General features: G+C 68.2%; 4 protein-coding genes across 6 annotated transcripts; 1 reads left to right on the top strand and 3 right to left on the bottom strand.

Moving 5' to 3' along the window:
- Window positions 1-38: 38 nt before the first annotated feature.
- RAB5B (RAB5B, member RAS oncogene family) lies at window positions 39-3612 on the bottom strand. 2 transcript variants are annotated; one of them, XM_052669769.1, is made up of 7 exons: window positions 3496-3612; window positions 2340-2439; window positions 1338-1587; window positions 1016-1167; window positions 799-921; window positions 631-724; window positions 39-453 (listed from the first exon to the last, which is right to left on the bottom strand). In XM_052669769.1, exons 3-7 carry the CDS (start codon window positions 1498-1500, stop codon window positions 338-340), a joined length of 648 nt encoding a protein of 215 aa, XP_052525729.1. In that variant the 5' UTR covers window positions 1501-1587; window positions 2340-2439; window positions 3496-3612; the 3' UTR covers window positions 39-337. The 2 variants fall into 2 exon arrangements, with proteins under 2 accessions (XP_052525729.1, XP_052525728.1); XM_052669768.1 differs by lacking the exon at window positions 2340-2439 and having other exon boundaries at window positions 3496-3594.
- A 911-nt stretch (window positions 3613-4523) lies between these two features.
- CDK2 (cyclin dependent kinase 2) lies at window positions 4524-6969 on the bottom strand. Its single transcript, XM_052669767.1, has 7 exons — window positions 6748-6969; window positions 6599-6676; window positions 6148-6268; window positions 5907-6077; window positions 5731-5832; window positions 5020-5223; window positions 4524-4934 (listed from the first exon to the last, which is right to left on the bottom strand). Exons 1-7 carry the CDS (start codon window positions 6861-6863, stop codon window positions 4830-4832), a joined length of 897 nt encoding a protein of 298 aa, XP_052525727.1. The 5' UTR covers window positions 6864-6969; the 3' UTR covers window positions 4524-4829.
- Window positions 6970-7782: 813 nt separating this feature from the next.
- Window positions 7783-11543, top strand: PMEL (premelanosome protein). The gene is made up of 11 exons (XM_052669762.1): window positions 7783-7912; window positions 8484-8618; window positions 8697-8843; window positions 8921-9061; window positions 9136-9297; window positions 9370-10050; window positions 10170-10463; window positions 10540-10633; window positions 10790-10992; window positions 11070-11157; window positions 11258-11543. Exons 1-11 carry the CDS (start codon window positions 7849-7851, stop codon window positions 11415-11417), a joined length of 2169 nt encoding a protein of 722 aa, XP_052525722.1. The 5' UTR covers window positions 7783-7848; the 3' UTR covers window positions 11418-11543.
- A 2-nt stretch (window positions 11544-11545) lies between these two features.
- DGKA (diacylglycerol kinase alpha) lies at window positions 11546-18129 on the bottom strand. Of its 2 annotated transcripts, XM_052669761.1 has the most exons (24): window positions 18011-18129; window positions 16636-16713; window positions 16307-16383; window positions 16109-16229; window positions 15941-16021; window positions 15808-15857; window positions 15654-15728; window positions 15466-15585; window positions 15274-15391; window positions 14729-14817; window positions 14319-14438; window positions 14100-14198; window positions 13921-14010; window positions 13747-13820; window positions 13564-13638; window positions 13373-13458; window positions 13200-13289; window positions 12956-13116; window positions 12803-12867; window positions 12631-12721; window positions 12363-12552; window positions 12154-12274; window positions 12008-12068; window positions 11546-11882 (listed from the first exon to the last, which is right to left on the bottom strand). In XM_052669761.1, exons 2-24 carry the CDS (start codon window positions 16703-16705, stop codon window positions 11784-11786), a joined length of 2223 nt encoding a protein of 740 aa, XP_052525721.1. In that variant the 5' UTR covers window positions 16706-16713; window positions 18011-18129; the 3' UTR covers window positions 11546-11783. The 2 variants fall into 2 exon arrangements, with proteins under 2 accessions (XP_052525721.1, XP_052525720.1); XM_052669760.1 differs by having other exon boundaries at window positions 15941-16229.

Here is an 18129-nt window from a genome sequence, read left to right as displayed (position 1 = left end):
TTTGCACCTATCGTACAAAGTGAAGAAGAGTTTGTTGGTTTGTTTTTTCTTTTTTTTTTTTTTTTCTCTTTTGTTTTTCTTTTTGTTTCCCCCCTCTGGAAGTTAAGTCCCCGGCGGATGGAGTTCCACTGCCATCGGGATGGTGCTCACGGGTGTCTGGTGGTGGCTTTGAAGCATTAAAAAGTGCAGTTAGAGCTCTCGGGAGGGTTCTGGTTCGGGTGGGTTTTTCTCGGTGCGCCGTTACGGAGGGGAGGTGAGGTGTGGTGGAGGGGGGCGGAGGTTTGGAGGTTATATTTCAGCTCTTCCTCGCTCGCGGGCCGCTGCCGAAGGCCGCCCTTCAGTTGCTACAGCACTGGCTCTTGTTCTGCTGGGTTTGCTCGTGAAGGTCCACGCCTCTGCTCCTCCCCGCTGCACCGCTTGTGCTCTGGGGCTCGCTCTTTGGCAGCTTCTTGGCTGGAGGGGGGGAGAGAAGCATCAGCGGGGCTCCCAGCGCCGCTCCAGGGAGGAGGAAGAGCTGCCCTGAGCCCCAGCGCCCAGGAGGCATCGGCTCCGCGTCGCGCAGCAGGGCGGGCTGTGAGGAAACCGCCCCCCCCTCACCCTGCAGGACCCCCCACCCCCCCGCAGCCTCACCGATGGCCAGGAAGAGGTCGTTCACATTCATCGCCGTCTTGGCCGACGTCTCCATGAACAACAGGCTGTTGTCATCTGCGTAAGCCTGCGCCTCCTGGAAGAGAGCAGCCAGGTGAGGCTCCAGCAGCCACGGGGGGCTGCAGGGAGGGTGCTGGTGCCACCACTTACTTCGTACTCCACCATACGTTTGCTGGCCAGGTCGGCTTTGTTGCCCGCGAGCGCAATGACGATGCTGGGGCTGGCTTGCCTCTGCAGCTCTTTCACCCATGTTTTCGCCCGTGCAAATGTTTCCTGGGAGCAGAGAGGGGGAGATGCGAGGTTACCACGAGGCGGGCGCCCCCCAGGGACCCCCCACCAAGGGCTGAGCCTGCGCCGAGAGCCTCACCTGGTTGGTGATGTCGTAGACCACGATGGCGGCCTGCGCCCCCCGGTAGTACATGGGGGCCAGGCTGTGGTATCGCTCCTGGCCCGCCGTGTCCCAGATCTCAAACTTCACCGTTGTGTCGTCCAGGCAGACGGACTGTGTGAGGAACGCCGCTGCCGGGAGGGAGGAGGGCGTCAGCATCACTGGGCCCCCCAGCGCCCAGCCCACGGGGATCGAAGGTGCGGGAGAGGGAAGCCGGTGTGAGGCGCAAATGGAGGCGGCAGCCGCAGGAGCGCAGCTCCAGCCCCGGTGCAGCCTGCAGGCAGCGCCCCCGGCGACTCACCCCCGATGGTGCTCTCCTGGTACTCGTGGAATTGCCCCTTGACGAAGCGCAGCACCAGGCTGGATTTCCCCACCGCCGATTCGCCCAGCAGCACCAGTTTGAACTGACAGATTTTGCTGGCTTGGGATTGCCCGTTCGGCCTGGCGGCTCCTCTGCTGGTCATGGCCGGGCTGCTGCTGGGCTCCTGCCCTGCTGAGAGCCGGGAAGGCACCGACGCTGGGAGCGCTGGCGTTGGTTCCACCAGGCAGTCCTGGAAGGGGAGGAAAGCAGTCGGTCACTGCGTGCTGCACCATTAAATCCCTCCGGCCAAATGCAGTACAGGTGTGGTGGGCGCGGGCACCCTTGGGGGTGCACAAAGAGGACCCGACTGCTCTGCTTCCAGAGCGACTCCCAGGAGCTGGGTGGGAAAGGCTGACCCCGAGTGACGCCCAGGGGAGGCAGCGCCTCTGCCAGGACAAGGCTTAGCCTCGTGTCCCAGGCCGCTCCTGTTTGTACCACAGCACAGATTCCTCAGCTGCTTCACCTCTCCCCGCCCATAGGAGAAGCTGGGAACCAACTCCGCAGCTCAGCCTCCAAGTTCCTCAGCCTGAGGTTCTTTTTCTGCTTTCTGTTTTCCCTCGGCACGCACTCAGAGCAGACAGCACAGCGCATCCCATCCGCATCAGCAGCTCCTTCAGCCACAGCACGCACTGATGGGTCACTGCGCAGCCCGAGTCCTTCAGCTCCCACACCGGGACAGCAGGGAAAGCAAGGTTTGTGCTTTTCAAGCTAATCTCATTCATTCTTTATTTTTCTTTTAAGGCTCACCTCCCATACAGCCGTAGGACACAAACGGCCGCTGGAGCACAGCCAGCAGGGGAAGGCCATCAGTGCCTGCGCCCCCACGCACGGCTGCGAACGAAGCACCTCCACGCAGTGCTGAGCCCAGGCCTTGAGCCTCACAGCCCCCACAACCCACAGCCCCCTCAGGCCCAGCTCCAGGGGGGGGAGGTTCCACTTCACCTTTGCACTTCCACAGGCTGGATGCAGTGCTGCAGCACGCGCACCCTACAGCACCAGCCCCAGGACCACCGGCTGCTCCTGTTACACCAAATCCTCTCACCTGCAGAGGCAACCAAGCTGAACTGTACACACAGTTACTCCCACCACACCTTTGTGTCACAGCCAGCAGCGCTCGCTGTGACTCAAGGTGTGAAGCACTGAGCTCCATGAGCACACACAGGCCCATGAAACACCAGCAGGCGCTGACCGTGGGGCACCGTGCTGCGCAGCCCCCCCAGCACAGAGCGCACAGCTGCAGCAGCGACGGCTCCACGTCACGCGGGGCTGAATCGGGAGGTAAAGTCTCCCATCGCAGGACCCCACCCCGACCCTACGAGGACGCAGAGCCCCTGGGAGCAGCGCCACCAGCAGCCGCACAGCATTGCAACAGCCGCCAGGGCCAACTGCTTTCCTGTTACCGGGCGGACTTCTCCTATGTCCCAACCGCACTCGCACCACCGCCGAGGCGGCTGCGGGACCGGCGACCTCCGGTGGGGCAACGTGGGTCCCTTTATAACAGAGCCCGCGCCGCCCGGTCCCGGTGCATTCTTCATCTCGGGCGGCTCTGCCGGACGCAGCACCGTTTCCATTTGGCACAGCGGGGCGGTCGCGCTCTCTCTCGGCCCTCACCGGACCGCCGGGTGCCGCCTGCTCGGGCGGGGGGCCCGGAGGCGGCCAACACCGGGCGTTCGCTCTCCCCCCCCCCCCCCCCCCGGCCTGCGCCCCCCGCGGCGGTGCGCCCGGCTCCCCGCCGGCGCCTCGGAACGGGCGGAGCCGCGGGGAGATCGAACTGGGGGAAAACCAGAGGAATTCGGCTCGGTAACGAGAGCCCCTGTGGATACCGAAGGAACAGAACCGGGCCCGGTACCCGCCCGGCCCCGAAACTCCGCCCGTGGGACTCCGGCAGCCCACGGCTCCCCCCGGGCGCTCGGTGCACCGCGGCACGGCGGACCCGGTCCCCGCCCCAGGCCGGGCCCAACCCCGGGCCCAGGCCGGACCCGGCTGTTCCGGTCCTTCTGGGCGAGCCCGGCTGGGCTCCAAAGCCTGCACGCGCGGGAGGCGGCCCGGAACCCGGCCCGGCGCTCGGCCCCGCCTGCAGCCGCCCCGCTCCCGGTACCTGCGGCCCCGGCCTCCCGCTGCGGCCCGAGCACACAAACAGCGCCTCAGCCCAGCCCTCCTCTCGCGGGCGGGATTAAGGCGCTGCTCCGCCAATGGGCGACGCGTGACGGGGCGGCGGGCACGCCTCTTCCTGTCGGCGCAGCCAATGGGAGTGGCGAAGTATGCGTCATCGCCCCCGCCCCGCGCGAGACGGCCTATGGAAGACGGTGATTGGACGGATGGGCAGCGCCGCACCGCCAATAGGAGTAAGGGAGCGGTGAGCCAGTGGTCAGCAGGAATGCCGCGGGGAGGCGGGGCCAGAGGTGAATGACGGAGCGCCCGGCCAGCGGGATGCGTCACCGCGTAGGGGGCGTCACCAGGAACAAATAAGGTGACCGAAGGGGGCGGACCCCTGCGGCAGCAGTGACCAATCAGAGGGCAGAGGAGGCCCAGCCGGGCCAACCCGCGGCTGGCGGCGCGATGAATGACGAAACGCAGGGCGGTGCCTCGGGGCCATTCACGGGCCGGGTTGCCCATGACTGACAGCCCGTGGAGCTGCGGGGGCCGCCGGGAGCCGCGACCTCTGACCCCCAGCGGCTCTCCTTCACTTTTGCGCTGCGGTCTTCGGCGGGGGCGGGGCTAAGCCTGGCCAGTAGCAGCGCTTCATAGCGCCAGGGGGCGGGGCCTACAGGGACCGGGGCCTCATGCGGACCCTACGGGGGCGTGGATGGGGCAGTGGGACGCAGGGGCGCGTATGGACCATATAGGGACTATGGGACACAAACGGGCCCTATGGCGACCGTGTGGCATGTATGGGTGCTGTGAAAAGATGGGGCACATATGGGCCCTATTGGTATTTCAAGGACCTGGGGGCAGCCATGGGGAAGCCCTACAGGCATAGCGGCCCTACAGATGCACAGGATGGTGCTGGGGGAGCTGCAGGCAGGTGACAGAGGACAGACTGCTCCCAGCCAGCTGAGGAGGGGCTGATAGGGGTCAGACACCCACAACCCCCGCCATGTCCCACAGGCACTGCTGAACAGGAGCTGCACAAAGGGCTTTAAATGTCAACTACAAAATGGCAAAAAAGTTACAAAAGTCAGCGAGGAAAAGCCCGCGGGGGGGAGGGAAGAGGTGGACCCCCACTGCCACCCCGGGGACGGAGGAGAGGGGGACAAAGGGAGGGGGAAGGCTCTGTCCCTCACCCTCCCACCTCACCCTCAGCTGTAAGTGCCCGAGAGCCCAGGCAAAGGGGGGGTCCCCACCCCGAGCAGTCCTGGGGGCTGGGGGTCCCAGTGCCCCACTCTGCGCTCGCGCTGTCCGCAGCCAACGTGCCCACCCCCAGCCCAGTGCTCACAGGCGCAGGTGGGGGACAGCCCTGGTGACATCACGGAAGAAGGGATGGCCCAGCGCTGCCTTGGCCGAGATGCGTTTGTTGGGATCGTAGTGCAGCATTTGCTGAAGAGAAGCAGAATTGGGGATGGTGAGGGGGGGGCTCCTCATTGCGTCTCCCCTCACCGTCCCCCCCCGGCCCTGTGCTCACCGCCAGCAGCTTGCGGCCCTCCTCATCCAGCGGCGGCACCACTTTGCCCAGATCCTGCCGGGCCCACTTGGGGAAGCTGGGCTTGTAGTCGGGCAGGGCGGTGACGCCGGGCCAGGCGGCCTCATCCGGAGTCCCCAGCGTGCGGAAGATACGGAAGAGCTGATCGATCTCCGAATCCCCGGGGAAGAGCGCGCGCCGCGTCACCTGCACGTGGTGGCATCAAACGGCCCCCGCCCCATGTGAGCACCCCGTGATGCTGGGTCTGGGCCGGGGGCTCACATGATGCTCCCCCACCCCCCAGGCACCCACAGAGCCCCTTTGTGCCTCTGTGCTCGCGGCCGGCCCCGCGTGCAGTGATGTCAGGGCTGAGACGGCAGAATGGGGGCAAACTGGGGCACATCCTGAGTGTCTGCAGTGTGTGACCACAGCGCCCCTTGGTGACCTCAGAACGCGACCACGGTGTCCCCTCAGTGTCCCCAGGGCACGTCCTTGGTTTTCCCAGGATACCCCCAGCGTATCCCAAAGGTCTCAGCAGGGCAGCTCCTTAGTGTCCCCAGAGTACGACCACAGTGTCCCCTTGGTGCCCTCAGGGCAACCCCACAGCGCCTCCAGGGCATCCCTCAGTGACCCCAGGTGTCCCCTGAAGTAGCAGCTGCTGTCCCACGGGGACGCAGCCCCTCCCCCGCTACTCCACCCCCCTCCCCCGCTCACCATCTCGGCGAAAATGCAGCCCAGGCTCCAGATGTCCACGGCAGTCGAATAGTACTTGCAGCCCAGCAGGATCTCAGGCGCTCGGTACCACAACGTCACCACCTGCGGGGTGGGGGGGGCAGACTTTGAGCACAGAGCCACCCCCGCCTCCCGCAGCCCCCCATCCCCACACCCGCCTCGTGCGTGTAGGTGCGCACAGGCACCCCAAAGGCGCGTGCCAGCCCAAAGTCAGCCAGCTTGATGGCACCGTCGGCGTTGATGAGCAGGTTCTGAGGCTTGAGGTCTCGGTGCAGCACGCGGTGTGCGTGGCAGAAGGCCAGGCCTTGCAGCAGCTGGAACAGGTAGCTCTGCGGGGATGGGAGGGGGGGGGAGGTCAGCACTGCCCCGTGCCCCCCCGCCACCCCCGCCCCGACCCACCTTGATGAGCGGCAGCGCGATGCCACCCAGGGACGATGCATCCATGAACTTCTTCAGGTCCTGGTGCAGGAACTCAAAGACCAGGTAGAGCTTGTTCTCCGTGTGGATCACGTCCAGCAGTCTGGAGGAGGGGTGGCCTGGGTGCTAGCATCACCCCCCTCCCACCCCAGTGCATCCAGACCCCCCTGCAGCCCCCAGACCCCCCCACAGCCCCCAGACCCCCCCACAGCTTCCAGACACCCCCGCAACCCCCAGACCCCCCCACAGCCTCCGGATCCTCTGCAGCTCTCAATCCCCCCCCCCAGCCCCTCAGGCCTTCTGCAGCCCCCAAACACCCCCACAGCCCCCCGACAACTCCCAGCCAAACCTCCCCACGCAGCCGGCTGCCAGCGGAGCGTCCCCATAGATTCTCTACACCCCTCTCCACGCCTCCCCCCGCGCCCCCCCTCACTTGACGATGTTGGGGTGGTTGAGCTCCTTCAGCAGCGAGATCTCTCGGATGGCCGTGCTGGGGACGCCCTCGGTTTCCCTGGGGGAGGAGCGGGTTGAGCCCTTCCCGGTGCCCCCCACGCCCCCCCCCGTCGCCCCCCGCCCGCTCACGTGTCCAGCCGGATCTTCTTCAGCGCCACCACCTCGCCCGTGACCTTGTTCCGGGCCTTGTACACGACGCCGTACGTGCCCTCCCCGATCTTCTCCACCTTCTGGAAGTTCTCCATTGGGTGGGGGGGCGGCCCCGGGCGGTGGGGGCGCGGCCCGGGGTTGCGGTGTCCCGGGGTCCCGGGCCGGGCACGGAACGATCGCGGCCGCCGCTTTTCCCCGGCGCGCCACAACCCCGGGGCCCCGCCCGCGCCGCTTCCCGCCGGCCGCTGGCCACGCCCCTCGCGGCGTCCCATTGGCTGAGCCCGCGGCCGGGCGGGGGGCGGCGCGGGAGATCTCTTAAAGCGACAGGCGCGGGGCGGGCACCTCTCGACCCACGCTTGCGGCGTTCGCGGGTGCTGCGTCCCCGCGCGCCTTCTTTCCCCGGGACGCCGATGGCAGAGCAGCCGCTCTGACTACGGTACAGGCCCTGAGCCCGGGTTGTTATCAGGCTGCCCACGGTGTTGCGAATGCAGTGCTACACACGGTGTTCCCAGGCAAACGGTCCCGCGGACGCCGTCCCCGCGGTCATGCTGTCACGCATGCAGTCCCACGCACGAGGTTCCCATGCACACAAGCGCAGTACTTCATGGCCCTCTATGTGCATCCTGCCAGCCACAGCCGCCAGTGCTGACGTGGGCTGGGGCCAACTGGGGGTCTGCAGTGCCCCGATGCAGCTGGGGGTCCCTGTGTGGGTGCAGTATGGGGGTCTCCCTGCGAATGTGTCACATCCCAAGGGGGGTTACAGGGTCGCCCCTATAACCCAGCTCCCTGCAGTACCCGGCGCACGGACCAGGCACTGCTGTGCTGTGAGCGGGGGGCAGCGGCTGTGCCGAGCCCTTCGCGGGGGTCTCACACACCCCGAACCCACCGCCTCCGAGCGGAGCGACGGGAGCCGTGTGACCGTAGCCATGTGCGCGCACACATGCCCACACGTGCACGCACGTGCCCACCCGCAGGCCCTCCCTGGGGCCGTCCCTTGGGGTGGGGCTATGTAAAGAGGGTCCCTTCTTATCCCCCCGCACCGGTTGCCTTCGCCTCTCCCGGATCCGGAGTGCAGGGAGCATGCGGTTTCAAGGGGCCATCGTGCTGCTGGCGGCACTGCTGGCCCTGGCCACGGCACAGCAGCGTAAGTGGGGCTGCGGGGGGGGGGGAATCTTCAGGCAACCGGGGTACGTGAGGGTGGTCCTGGCTGTGAGCTGCCCATGGGCTTCGTGGGGCAGCCGTGGGTTACCTGCGGGACCCCAAATGGGGACGGGTTGGGGGTGGGTGGTGGCACTGAATCTCCCAGAGCAAGATCGGCTTCGGGGTGCGCTCTGCGGTGGGTGTGGGCCCCCAGGGTGGGATCAACCAGCCCCGTGTTGTGGGGAGGCCCCAGCACGAGGAGGGAGCAGCGTCTCCATTGCTGTGTGCCCACGGGGACCCCACGGGGACCCCCATCCCTCTGCGCACAAGCGATGCCATGGGGATCCCGTGGGGACCGCGTGCCCCAGCCAGTGGGGCACAGAAGGGACACGGGGGGAGCGCTCACCCCGTCCAGCCCCGCGCTGCAGCTCAGCTGAGCGTCACATGAAACAGCTTTGGGCAGCGCCATGTGACGGGCTTTGCCCCGCACCGCAGCCTGAGCCCATCACGTGTTTCTGGGGCTGGGCGGGGGGTCCCAGCGCGATGCCACGGCCTCCGTGTCCCTTTTCCCGCAGGAGGCGGCGGCCGGAGCCGCGATGGCTTTCAGGGCCCGGTGTGGGCCGGCCGCCCGGCGCCGTTCCGGAGCTGGGACGCAGCGCGGTACCGCCCGTGGCAGGAGGGGAGAGCGCAGCAAAGCGACTGCTGGCGAGGTGAGCACGGGGACACACAGACGCGGGGACAGACGGCCGCGGCGCTGCTCCCTGAGCCGCCGTCCCCGTTCCTGACAGGAGGCGACGTCACCTTCGACATCAGCAACGACGCTCCCACCATGGCAGGCGCCAGGGCCACCTTCTCCATCGCGCTGCGCTTCCCCAGCACGCAGACGGCGCTGCCCGACGGCCGCGTGGTGTGGAGCCAGAACTGCACCGTGAATGGTGGGCTCCGCCGGGGGCTCCGCCGGGGGCTCAGCCGGGGGCTCAGCAACGCCTCGCTCACGTTGTGCTCCCGGCAGGCACCCGCGTGGTGCAGGGGGAGCCGGTGTTCCCGGAGCAGCTGGCCGAGGGCTCGGATGGCGTCTTCCCCGACGGGCAGCCCTTTCCCCGCAGCGCCTGGGGCAAACGTGGGAGATTCGTCTACGTCTGGTGGACGTGGGGTGAGGACGGCTCTGTGCCGAGCTCCCAGCACTGCTGGGATGTCCCCATGTCCCTGAGCGCGGTGTCCCCGCAGGGCGTTACTGGCAGGTGGTGGACGGAGCGGCGTCGCAGCTGACAGTGGGGACGGACGGGGTGGCCCTGGGCTCCTACACCATGGAGGTGGTGGTTTATCACTACCGTGGCCGCCAGAAGTTCATCCCCATCGGCCACGCCAGCACGCAGTTCAGCATCACCGGTATGTGGCGGCGGGGTGGGCGGGCCGGCAGCCGGCGCCGCGTCCCCACGCTGATGTCCCTGTGTCCCCCAGACCAGGTGCCCATTGCGGTGGACGTGACGCAGCTGGAGGCGGCAGCGGGGAACGGTGGGCGCTTTGTGCTCAACCGCCCCGTGGCCTTCAGCGTGCGGCTGCACGACCCCAGCCATTACCTGCGCGATGCTGACATCTCCTTCTCGTGGGACTTCGGGGACCAGAGCGGCACGCTCATCTCCCGCAGCCCCACCGTCACCCACACCTACCTGCAGGCCGGTTCCTTTGCCGCCCGCCTGGTGCTGCAGGCGGCCATTCCGCTCAGCTCCTGCGGCACCTCCGCACCCCCGGTTGTGGATCCCACCACCGGGCCGGCGCCTTCCTTGGGACCCACGGCCACGCAGCCTGCAGGACCCACAGGATCTGGCACCGCTGCGGCGCCCGGCACCCCCACAGCACCCAGCACTGCCGCAGCACCTGGGACCACCGCAGCACCCGGCACCGCAGCAGCACCCGGAGCCTCCGGGGCACCAGCAGAACCCACGGGGGTCTCAGTGGCCGTGCCCTCAGACGGTGCTGCCACTGAGCCCAACCCCGACCCGGTGCTCAGCACTGCAGTGCCCGGTGCAGCAGCCGGTACAGACCCCACTGCAGACCCCCTGCCCCCCACCTCAGTGTCCTCAGGTGGGGACGCTCCGGGCACTGTGGCCCCCACAGCAGTGGAGGGAAGCGTGACGGCAGGTGGGTGCTGTTCCTACGGGGCAGAGGGAGATGGGCTTTGGCCTGGGGGGTCCTGCGAGGGAATGGTTGGGTCCCTCCAAACCTTTTTCCAGCCGCTTCTTTGCATGGGGCTGCTGCAGGTGTGGGGACAGCAGGGGACGTGGCCGCAGCCACCCCTGGAGCCACCGCTGCGGACACGGCTGTGGACACAGCTGCAGCCACGGATGGGGACGCAGTTGGACCCACGGCTGCAGCTACAGCTGAATCCATAGCAGATCCCACAGCTGGAGCCACAGCCGTGTCCTCTGGCAGTGCCACGGCTGGAGCCACAGCGGAGCCGCTGCTGCTGGTGAAGCGCCAGGCGCCCGAGGCTGAGCCCAGCGGCTGCGTCCTGTACCGCTATGGCAGCTTCTCCACTGAGCTCAACATCGTCCGTGAGCACCGGGCTGAGGGGCCGGGGGGGGGGTCCAGGGGGGTTCAGCCTTCATGTGACGCCCCGTCCCCTCACAGAGGGCATCGAGAGCGTGGCCATCGTGCAGGTGCTGCCTGCGGAGGCTGAAGGCAGCGGAAACAGCGTGGAGCTGACGGTGACGTGCGAGGGGAGGTGAGGAGAGCCGGGCACGGTGCGCCAGAGATGGGAGCAGATGGGGACGGTGCACGGGGCTGGGGACAGCTGGGAGCCCACGGGCTGGAGCTAGGCAGAACGTGGGGATGGCAATGGGGGCTGGGGGGTCCCGGGAGCTCACTGACCCCCCCCCAGCCTTCCCGAGGAGGTGTGCACCGTGGTGGCGGACGCCGAGTGCCGCACAGCGCAGACTCAGACGTGCTCGGCCGTGGCACCGGCGCCGGGCTGCCAGCTGGTGCTGCGCCAGGACTTCAACCAGTCCGGCCTCTACTGCCTCAACGTCTCGTTGGCCAACGGCAACGGCTTGGCTGTGGCCAGCACCCGTGTGGCTGTCGGAGGTGGGAGAGGGAGGGGATGGGGGAGGAAGGGGAGGGGGAGGCGTGGGGCTGCTGCTGAGCTGCCTCTGCCCCCCCAGGAGCGTCCCCAGCTGCCGGTGGCACCACGCTCACCGTGGGGCTGCTGCTCATTGCTGCTGCTCTGGGCACGGCTGCCTACACCTACCGGTGAGCGGGGGGGAGGACTGGGACAAGGGGGGGGGGGAGAGGGACAGGGAGAGGGACAGGGAGACAGCACAGCATCACCCCCTCTCCCTTCTGCTTGCAGCCGTGTGAAGTACAGCCCACTGCTGCCCGCAGCCCCCCCAGCCCCCAGGCCCCACAGCTGGCTGCCCCCTGGTGCTGCCCTGCGTCTGCTGCTGCGCCAGGCTTTTGGGGGGGCTCCCAGTGGAGAAAGCAGCCCCCTGCTGCGTGCCAACACTGTCTAGGAGGGGGGGAGGGGGGGTCTGCATCCCACCCCCCAGTACAGAGCCCCCTGCCTGGCCCGAGCCCCCAGGAACCGGGGGGGGGGATGCGAGTACCGGCTGCTAATAAAGACTCAGCTCAGCTGTGCTCCTTCTGTTTGCATGGGGGGGGATGGGGGGGGCCCAGCCGCCAGCTTTATTACTACAAGAGGCACTTGAAACGCAGGGGTTGGGTGTAATAAATAGGGCACGGGTGTGGGGGGGCCTAGCGGGGTGGGGACTCCAGCCTCTCCTCCCACCCCCCCGTGGGGGAACCCATCCCTGGGTGCACAGGGGAGAATGGGGAAGAACAGAAGGGCCCTGCCCAGTGCTGGGGGGGTCCGGTCCCCTTTAGCCCTCCACAGAGCCCTTCTTGAGGCCAAAGAAGCTGGAGGAGCGGGGCGGGGGGGCCATCAGCATGGGCGCCTGGTTCTTGTGGGTGATCTTGATCTGTAAGAGAGGATGAGCGTGGGAGGGGGGCAACATGGGGAGGGCACAGAACCACTGGGGGATCCAGGGGAAGTAACAACACCCCCCCCCACCCCCCCCCACCCATCCGGCATGGGGATGCATACAGTGCAGGGTGGCTGCATCCAGGGCTCTCCATCAATCTGCATGGGGAGGGCTTTCAGCGTCCTGCAACAACAGCCCCCTTACGGTTCACCCACAGCCCTTCGGGGGGGGGCACAACCCCTTCCCCCCCCCCCTCCCCAGGGCTCACCGCACGGTGATCTCGGAGCACTTGGCCAGCCGCGTTCCTGCGCTCTTCAGCCCTGTGTAGATCTGCCCCATTTCCAGCACTCCCTCCAGCCCCACAACTTCCAACCGCTGGTCGCTCAGGTCTAAAGGGGAGGGGTGGAGGAGGGGTCAGCACCGCGCCAGCCTCGAGGGAGGGGTCGTTTCCAAACCGCCTCCCCCCAAGCCACGCACCCTGCACGCAGGTCTTGAGCGTTTCGGCGTCGGTGATGGCCGGGGGCTGAGCGGCACCGGGCGGCCGCCTCGCCTCCCCCAGCGGGCGCTTGGTTTCACCCCACAGGTTGGAGCCTCCGTGCATGCTGGGGATGTTGAGCACGGCAACCCCCGCCAGCGCACCCCGCAGCTCCAGGGGGGTCCCGCAGCACTGGGGAGGGGGGCGGGGTGAGGGCAAAGCGCCGGGAGGGGGGGGGGGGGGGCACAGGGATGCAGGGACGAGGCGCACCTCGATGCTCAGGCACTCTTTGAGCTTCTTGCAGGTGGCAAAGAGCGTCTCGGAAGTGGCAAACTCCAGGTACCAGAGCTTGTTCTTCATCCTGGGGGGGGGGAGCGCGGCGTGGTGGGGATATGGGGACGCACGGGGGGGTCGCAGGATGCGGCCCGGGGCCAGCACTCACCTGCTGTTGAACTTCTCGGGGTATTTCTCCCGCATGACGTGGAAGCGGTGCGCGATGGAGGCGTCCTGCAGGGGGCAGATGGGCGCAGTGTGGAGGGGTGAAACCCGGCCGTGCTGCGCCTCCCCCTCCCCAGCAGCTCCCAGCCCCACGCACCACCCCAATGGAGAAGTAGTTGTTGACGATCTCGTAGGGCACGGGGTCACCAGCCTCGGTGGGGCAGGTGGGCAGCACCCGCAGGTGCCAGCGGTCCATCTGCACCACGCTGCTGCCCTCGATGTCCTTCAGGATCTTCACCAGGTTCTCCCCATCGTAGCCTGCGGGTGGCGTTGGGGGAGACACGGGATCAGGGGGGAGGCTGGGGGATATTGGGCTGCCCACCTCCCACCCCATTACTCACCTCCACCCCAGCGCAGGCACCGCGCCAGGTCGTTGCCGGTGCCCAGGGGCAGAACGGCCACGGGTGGCCGTCGGGGAAGGTTGGCTTTGTCTGCAGGGAGAAGTGCAGTGAGGGGGGAGGGGGGGGAGGATTTGGCCATCAAATCCCGGGGTGACGGGGGGCTGCAGACCCACCAATGGCATCCAGGATCCATCCCACGGTGCCGTCACCGCCGCACACCAGGATGCGGAAATCTGGCACGTCCCGAAAGAAATTGAGCCTGGAGAGAAGGGAAGGGAAGAAAGGGAGGGAGGGAGGGAGGGAGGTCAGGGCTGGTTGCCCCCCTCCCAGCACTTACACACCCCCTGTCCTATTCCCCCCTTACCCTGGGTTGGGTCCTCCTTGCTGCAGGTTGTAGACCTGCCGGGGGTTCAGCAGGTACTGGAACTTTCGGAGCACTCTGCAGGAGAAGGGAAGGTGGGCTGGGGGGGTCCAACCCCCACCTCCCCCTAAATTTGTGTGTGGAAGAAGAACCCACAGCGCGCCCGGCGCCTGCCCAGCCCCTCACCTCTTTCCCTGCTTCCCTCCGCTCTTGGGGTTGACGAAGACGAGGAGTGGGTGGGTGTCGGGCACAGGGCTGACCTGCGGGTTTGGGGGAGGGGGGGTTGAGTGCCAGGCATGGCCCCATAGGGGGACACAGATACGGGTGGGGGCATGGGGATAACAGGGGAGCGTGTCTCACCCGCAGCGCCTGTCCTTCAGGGGTGGTGAAGACCTGTGGTCCGTCCTCACCCGGCGTCCCACTCTCGTCCTTTTGGCTGTTCTGCCGCTCCTGCACCCCCAGCAGGGAGGTGACACCCACGTCCCCAAACAGGGACATCCCTCATTCCCCTAAATCCCCCCCCCTTCCCCTGAGCTCACCAGCACCACAGGATAGATGGCGGAGGGGGGCAGGATGTGGTCCCTCAGCAGCCCACAATCACAAGCGGGGGGCACAGCGGGCTTGCAATCCTCGTGGATCTGGGGGGCAGAGACCACGTCCAGCCACCCCATCCCTTGGGGATGGATGGAGGAGAAGGGGACCCCCCTGTGACACCAACCAGCACCACGGGGGCCCACATCCCCTCCGCCCATCCCCACCTTGAGGTGACACCAGACGCAGTGCAGCCCCGTCAGGCTCTGGAAGCTCTTGATTTTCTTCTGGCATTTGCCACACTTGCTGGCCTCGCAGCCCCCTTTCACCCAGACGTGGGCTTGGACCTGCGTGGGCAGTCATGGCGGGAGGTGGTGGGACAGATGGACGGAGGGACGGACAGACAGGAGGAGGAACGGGTGGGAAGGCGGACGGAGGGGCAGCCAGGCGGGCAGGCAGCTGCACAGCTTGACAAAAGAGACGGATGGGCAAACGGACAGATGGACGGACAGAGAGACGAGTGGATGGACCGATCGCAGATGGAGCCACAGACAAACGGACCGGCAAACGGAGCAGGCGGGCGGGCAGACGGACGGACAAATGGATGGACAGACGGGCGGACAGCCGGGGCACTCACACCGGCCTCCTTGCGGGACTTGGCGTAGGTGCTGATGCAGCTGGGGGGGGCCTTGCGGGCGCAGCGCTCGTGGACCGTGAACTTGCAGACTGGGGGGCGCGGCCGTGAGGGGGCGGGGCTCGGCCCCTGCTCCCACCCCCCCAAACTGCCCCTCGGCCAATCGCAGCACGGCCCCCTCCGCCCCGGGAACCAATGGCAGCCCGGTGTTACCCGGGTGGGTGGGGTCTCTGCAGTAGCCACGCCCGCTTTGGGCGCGGGGCTTCCTCAGCTGGAGGGGGCGGGGCTTCCTGCGACACCTGGGGCGGGGGTCCCTCGCACCGCATCCCCACCCCCTAGCGCCCCCATCCCACCCAAGGGAGGGACGCCACCCCATCCTCGTCCCTGTCCTCACCGCTGTGCCCCCCCATCTCACAGCCACCCGTCCTCATCCCCAGCCCTCTTCCAGCCTCCCCCCACCGCGGTCCTCCTCCCCATCCCCTCCCTGTCCCGCCTGCATCCTCACCCCATATCGTGTCCCCCACCCCCCCGGTCCCTGCCCCACTCACAGGTGCAGCACAGCCCCTGTTTGCGCAGCCCAACCAGCAGCGTCTCGCACACGTTGCAGTAGGCGGGACGGTTGAAGTGCTTCAGGCGCCACATGTGCTGCCCATCATCCTTCATGTGCTGAGAGGGTGAGGGGTGGGGGGGGTCAGGACAACCCCGGGGGGGGCCCGGCACGGCGCACCCCCCGCACTCACCACCTCCAGGCCCAGCAGCACCAGCAGGGGGATGTTGGTTACACCGCCGCGCAGCCACTCCGCCAACGACACCGTGCCACTGCCATCATAGTCGATCTCCCGCATCATCTCCTGTAGGATCTGGGGGGACGTGGGGCTCAGGGGGTCTGGGGGGGGCACACGGTGGGGAGGGATGCGGGGCCACTCACCGGCTTCAGCTCTGTGACGTCCCAGTCCAGGTATTGGGCCACCCGCATCATCTGGGTGATGATCCGCTCCACCTCCTGCAGCACGGCGTGGCGAGGATGAGGGTGGGGGTGATGGCGGGGGTCCCAGATGCCCCCCCCAGCCCTGTCCCCTCACCGAGCTGTCCAGGAGCCCGTTCCCATCCTTGTCGTACAGCTTAAATGTGACTGCGGGGGGAGGGAGGGGCACAGCAGTCAGACGGCGGTGCCCCCCCCCCCCAGCCTCCCGGTGCCACAGGACCCCCACTCACACTCCAGCTTGTCCTCGGGGCGCCCGCCCTCCAGCAGTGAGAAGTAGCAGGAGACATCGTTAACGCAGACGAGATCAGCATCTGTGGGATGGACGAGGCTGAACCCACGCTCCCCCCCCCGTGTCCTGACCCACCCCCCCATTTCCCAGTCCCCCCCCATGTCCTCACCAGCACCCGGCTGCCCTGTGCTCTGGAAGGACCTGAAGAGGTGATGGCACAGCGTGTCCGGGACATCAGCTGCCTCCAAGTAGCTCCTCAGAAACAGCTTGAAGCCCTCAAAGTCCACGCACTGGGGGGGGGCAGAGAGGGGCTGGAGGTCTGCGGAGGGGAAGCAAGCAGCCCCTGGGGTGCGGGGGGGGGGCTCACCTCTCCCTGAAGGTGCTGGGACAGCATCCCGTCACCATAGAACTCCTGCAGCACGTCCTGCACCTTCCTGCTGCTGTCTGCGGGCACAGGCGTGTGCAAGGATGCTCGGGGAGCGCACACACGGCAAGGGGCGCGCGCACACCGTGCACGCATGCACACACGTGTGCAAGGCACACCCACGCCTTGCGTGCCCACGGCTCCATCGCAGCGCACACGTGTGCGCGGCCGCCCCATGCGTGTGAAACCCCTGCCACGCACACGCACAAAGCCACGCACAGCGTGCAGCCACACCCGCGCACACGAGCTGCTTCTCCCCCCCCCCAACTCACAGTCCAGGTACTTCTGGAGCTGGGCAAACTCCTCGGGGCTCAGCGTGCCCCACTCCGCGCTCTCCTCCATTGCGCTGCCTGCGGGCGGAGGGCGGCGGTGGGGACACGGCGGGGGTCTCCCCGCTTTCTCCCCGCCCCGTTTGCCCCGGCACAGCCCCCAACACAGCCCCGCCCCCCCCCAGGGCCGGGCAGGCGGCAGCTCGTTCGCACACGCACAGGTCGGGCTGCTCGCATCCTGCTGCCACGCATCCGGCCGCCTCCCACGCACCCCGCGGGGATGCGGTTCCCTCCCGGCCCCGCGCTGAGGCGGTGCCGGCCCCGAGGGCGAAGGCTGAGCTTTGCTCCCTGCGTGGCACCGGGCGGCAGATGCTGAGCGCGGCCCGGGAGCGGCGCCGGGCGGAGGTTGGGGGGAGGGGATGTGGGACACGGAGCGACAGCCGCAGTCCCCCGGGACCCCAAATGTGACCCAAAGGGGAAGAGGACGATGCGTGCGCGTCCCTCCTGCAGCCTCCCGGAGCACCCATGGGTGATCCCAGCACCACTCCCATCCCCTTCTCCCCCCGCACCGGGGCTGCGTCAGGAACCCGCGCTGGGGGAACCGAGCCGTGGCACGATGCCGGCCCCCCCGGCCCGAGGTCGGACACGGCCCCCGGGACCCCCCCCGGAGCGGCGGCTGGTTCCCTTATTTAGTAACGGGCAAGGAACGGGAACCGTGGGGGGGGGGGGGGGGGGTGAGGCACCCGCTCACGGCCCCTCTCCGCTCCCGAGACCCCCGGGCTGCGCTCTCTCCCTCGAGGACCCCGGGGCGAGGCGGCTGCCATCGTATAGGAGGCACCGGGGCCGCCTCTCGCCGTGCCGGTGTCCGCGCAGCCCGGGGCGGCTCCGGGACGCGCAGGTGGGAGCGGCGGAGCCCAGCGGCGGGGCGGGCGGGGCCGGGCCCTTCGCTTTCCCCGTTTTCCTCCTCCTGCTGCGCCCCGGGAACGAGGAGGCGGAGGAGGGACGGGACGGGACGGGAACGCAGCTCGGAGCTCACCGCGCTGAGCACCGGGAAGCGGATCGGGAGGGGCGCGGAACCGGGCGGCGGCACCCAACCCACGCCCCAGGGTGCAGCCCGGGCCGTACCCCGTCGGTGCCGCTTTCTTCCCGTTCCCCGCGCGGTGCCGTCGGTTCAGCTCAGCCCGATGAGCTCCGCTCAGATCGGACCGAGCTCCGCACCGCCTGCTTCAGTTCGCTCCGGTTCGATTCCTTCCGACGCAGCCAACCCCGGTGCGGCTCATCCCGGTAGCACTGCTCTCGTCCCGCCTCGCCTCGCCTCGCCTCGCCCCGCCCCTCCCTCCCGGCGCCGTCCCGCCACACCCCCGGTGCCCGCCGGTACCTGCGGGGCTCCGCTCGGTGCCGCCGCTCGGTCCGGCCCGGTGCCCGCGCGCTGTCGCCGCGGCCCAGCCCCTCTGACATCACGGCTCGGGGCGGCACCGGGAACACGTGCGGCGGGGG

Source organism: Tympanuchus pallidicinctus, unplaced genomic scaffold, assembly GCF_026119805.1.
Source record: "Tympanuchus pallidicinctus isolate F22 unplaced genomic scaffold, pur_lepc_1.0 scaffold82, whole genome shotgun sequence".
In the NCBI taxonomy this organism is placed as follows: Eukaryota; Metazoa; Chordata; class Aves; order Galliformes; family Phasianidae; genus Tympanuchus; species Tympanuchus pallidicinctus.
Note: the sequence above shows the minus strand (reverse complement) of the source record. Positions and strands in the feature narration are given on the sequence as shown.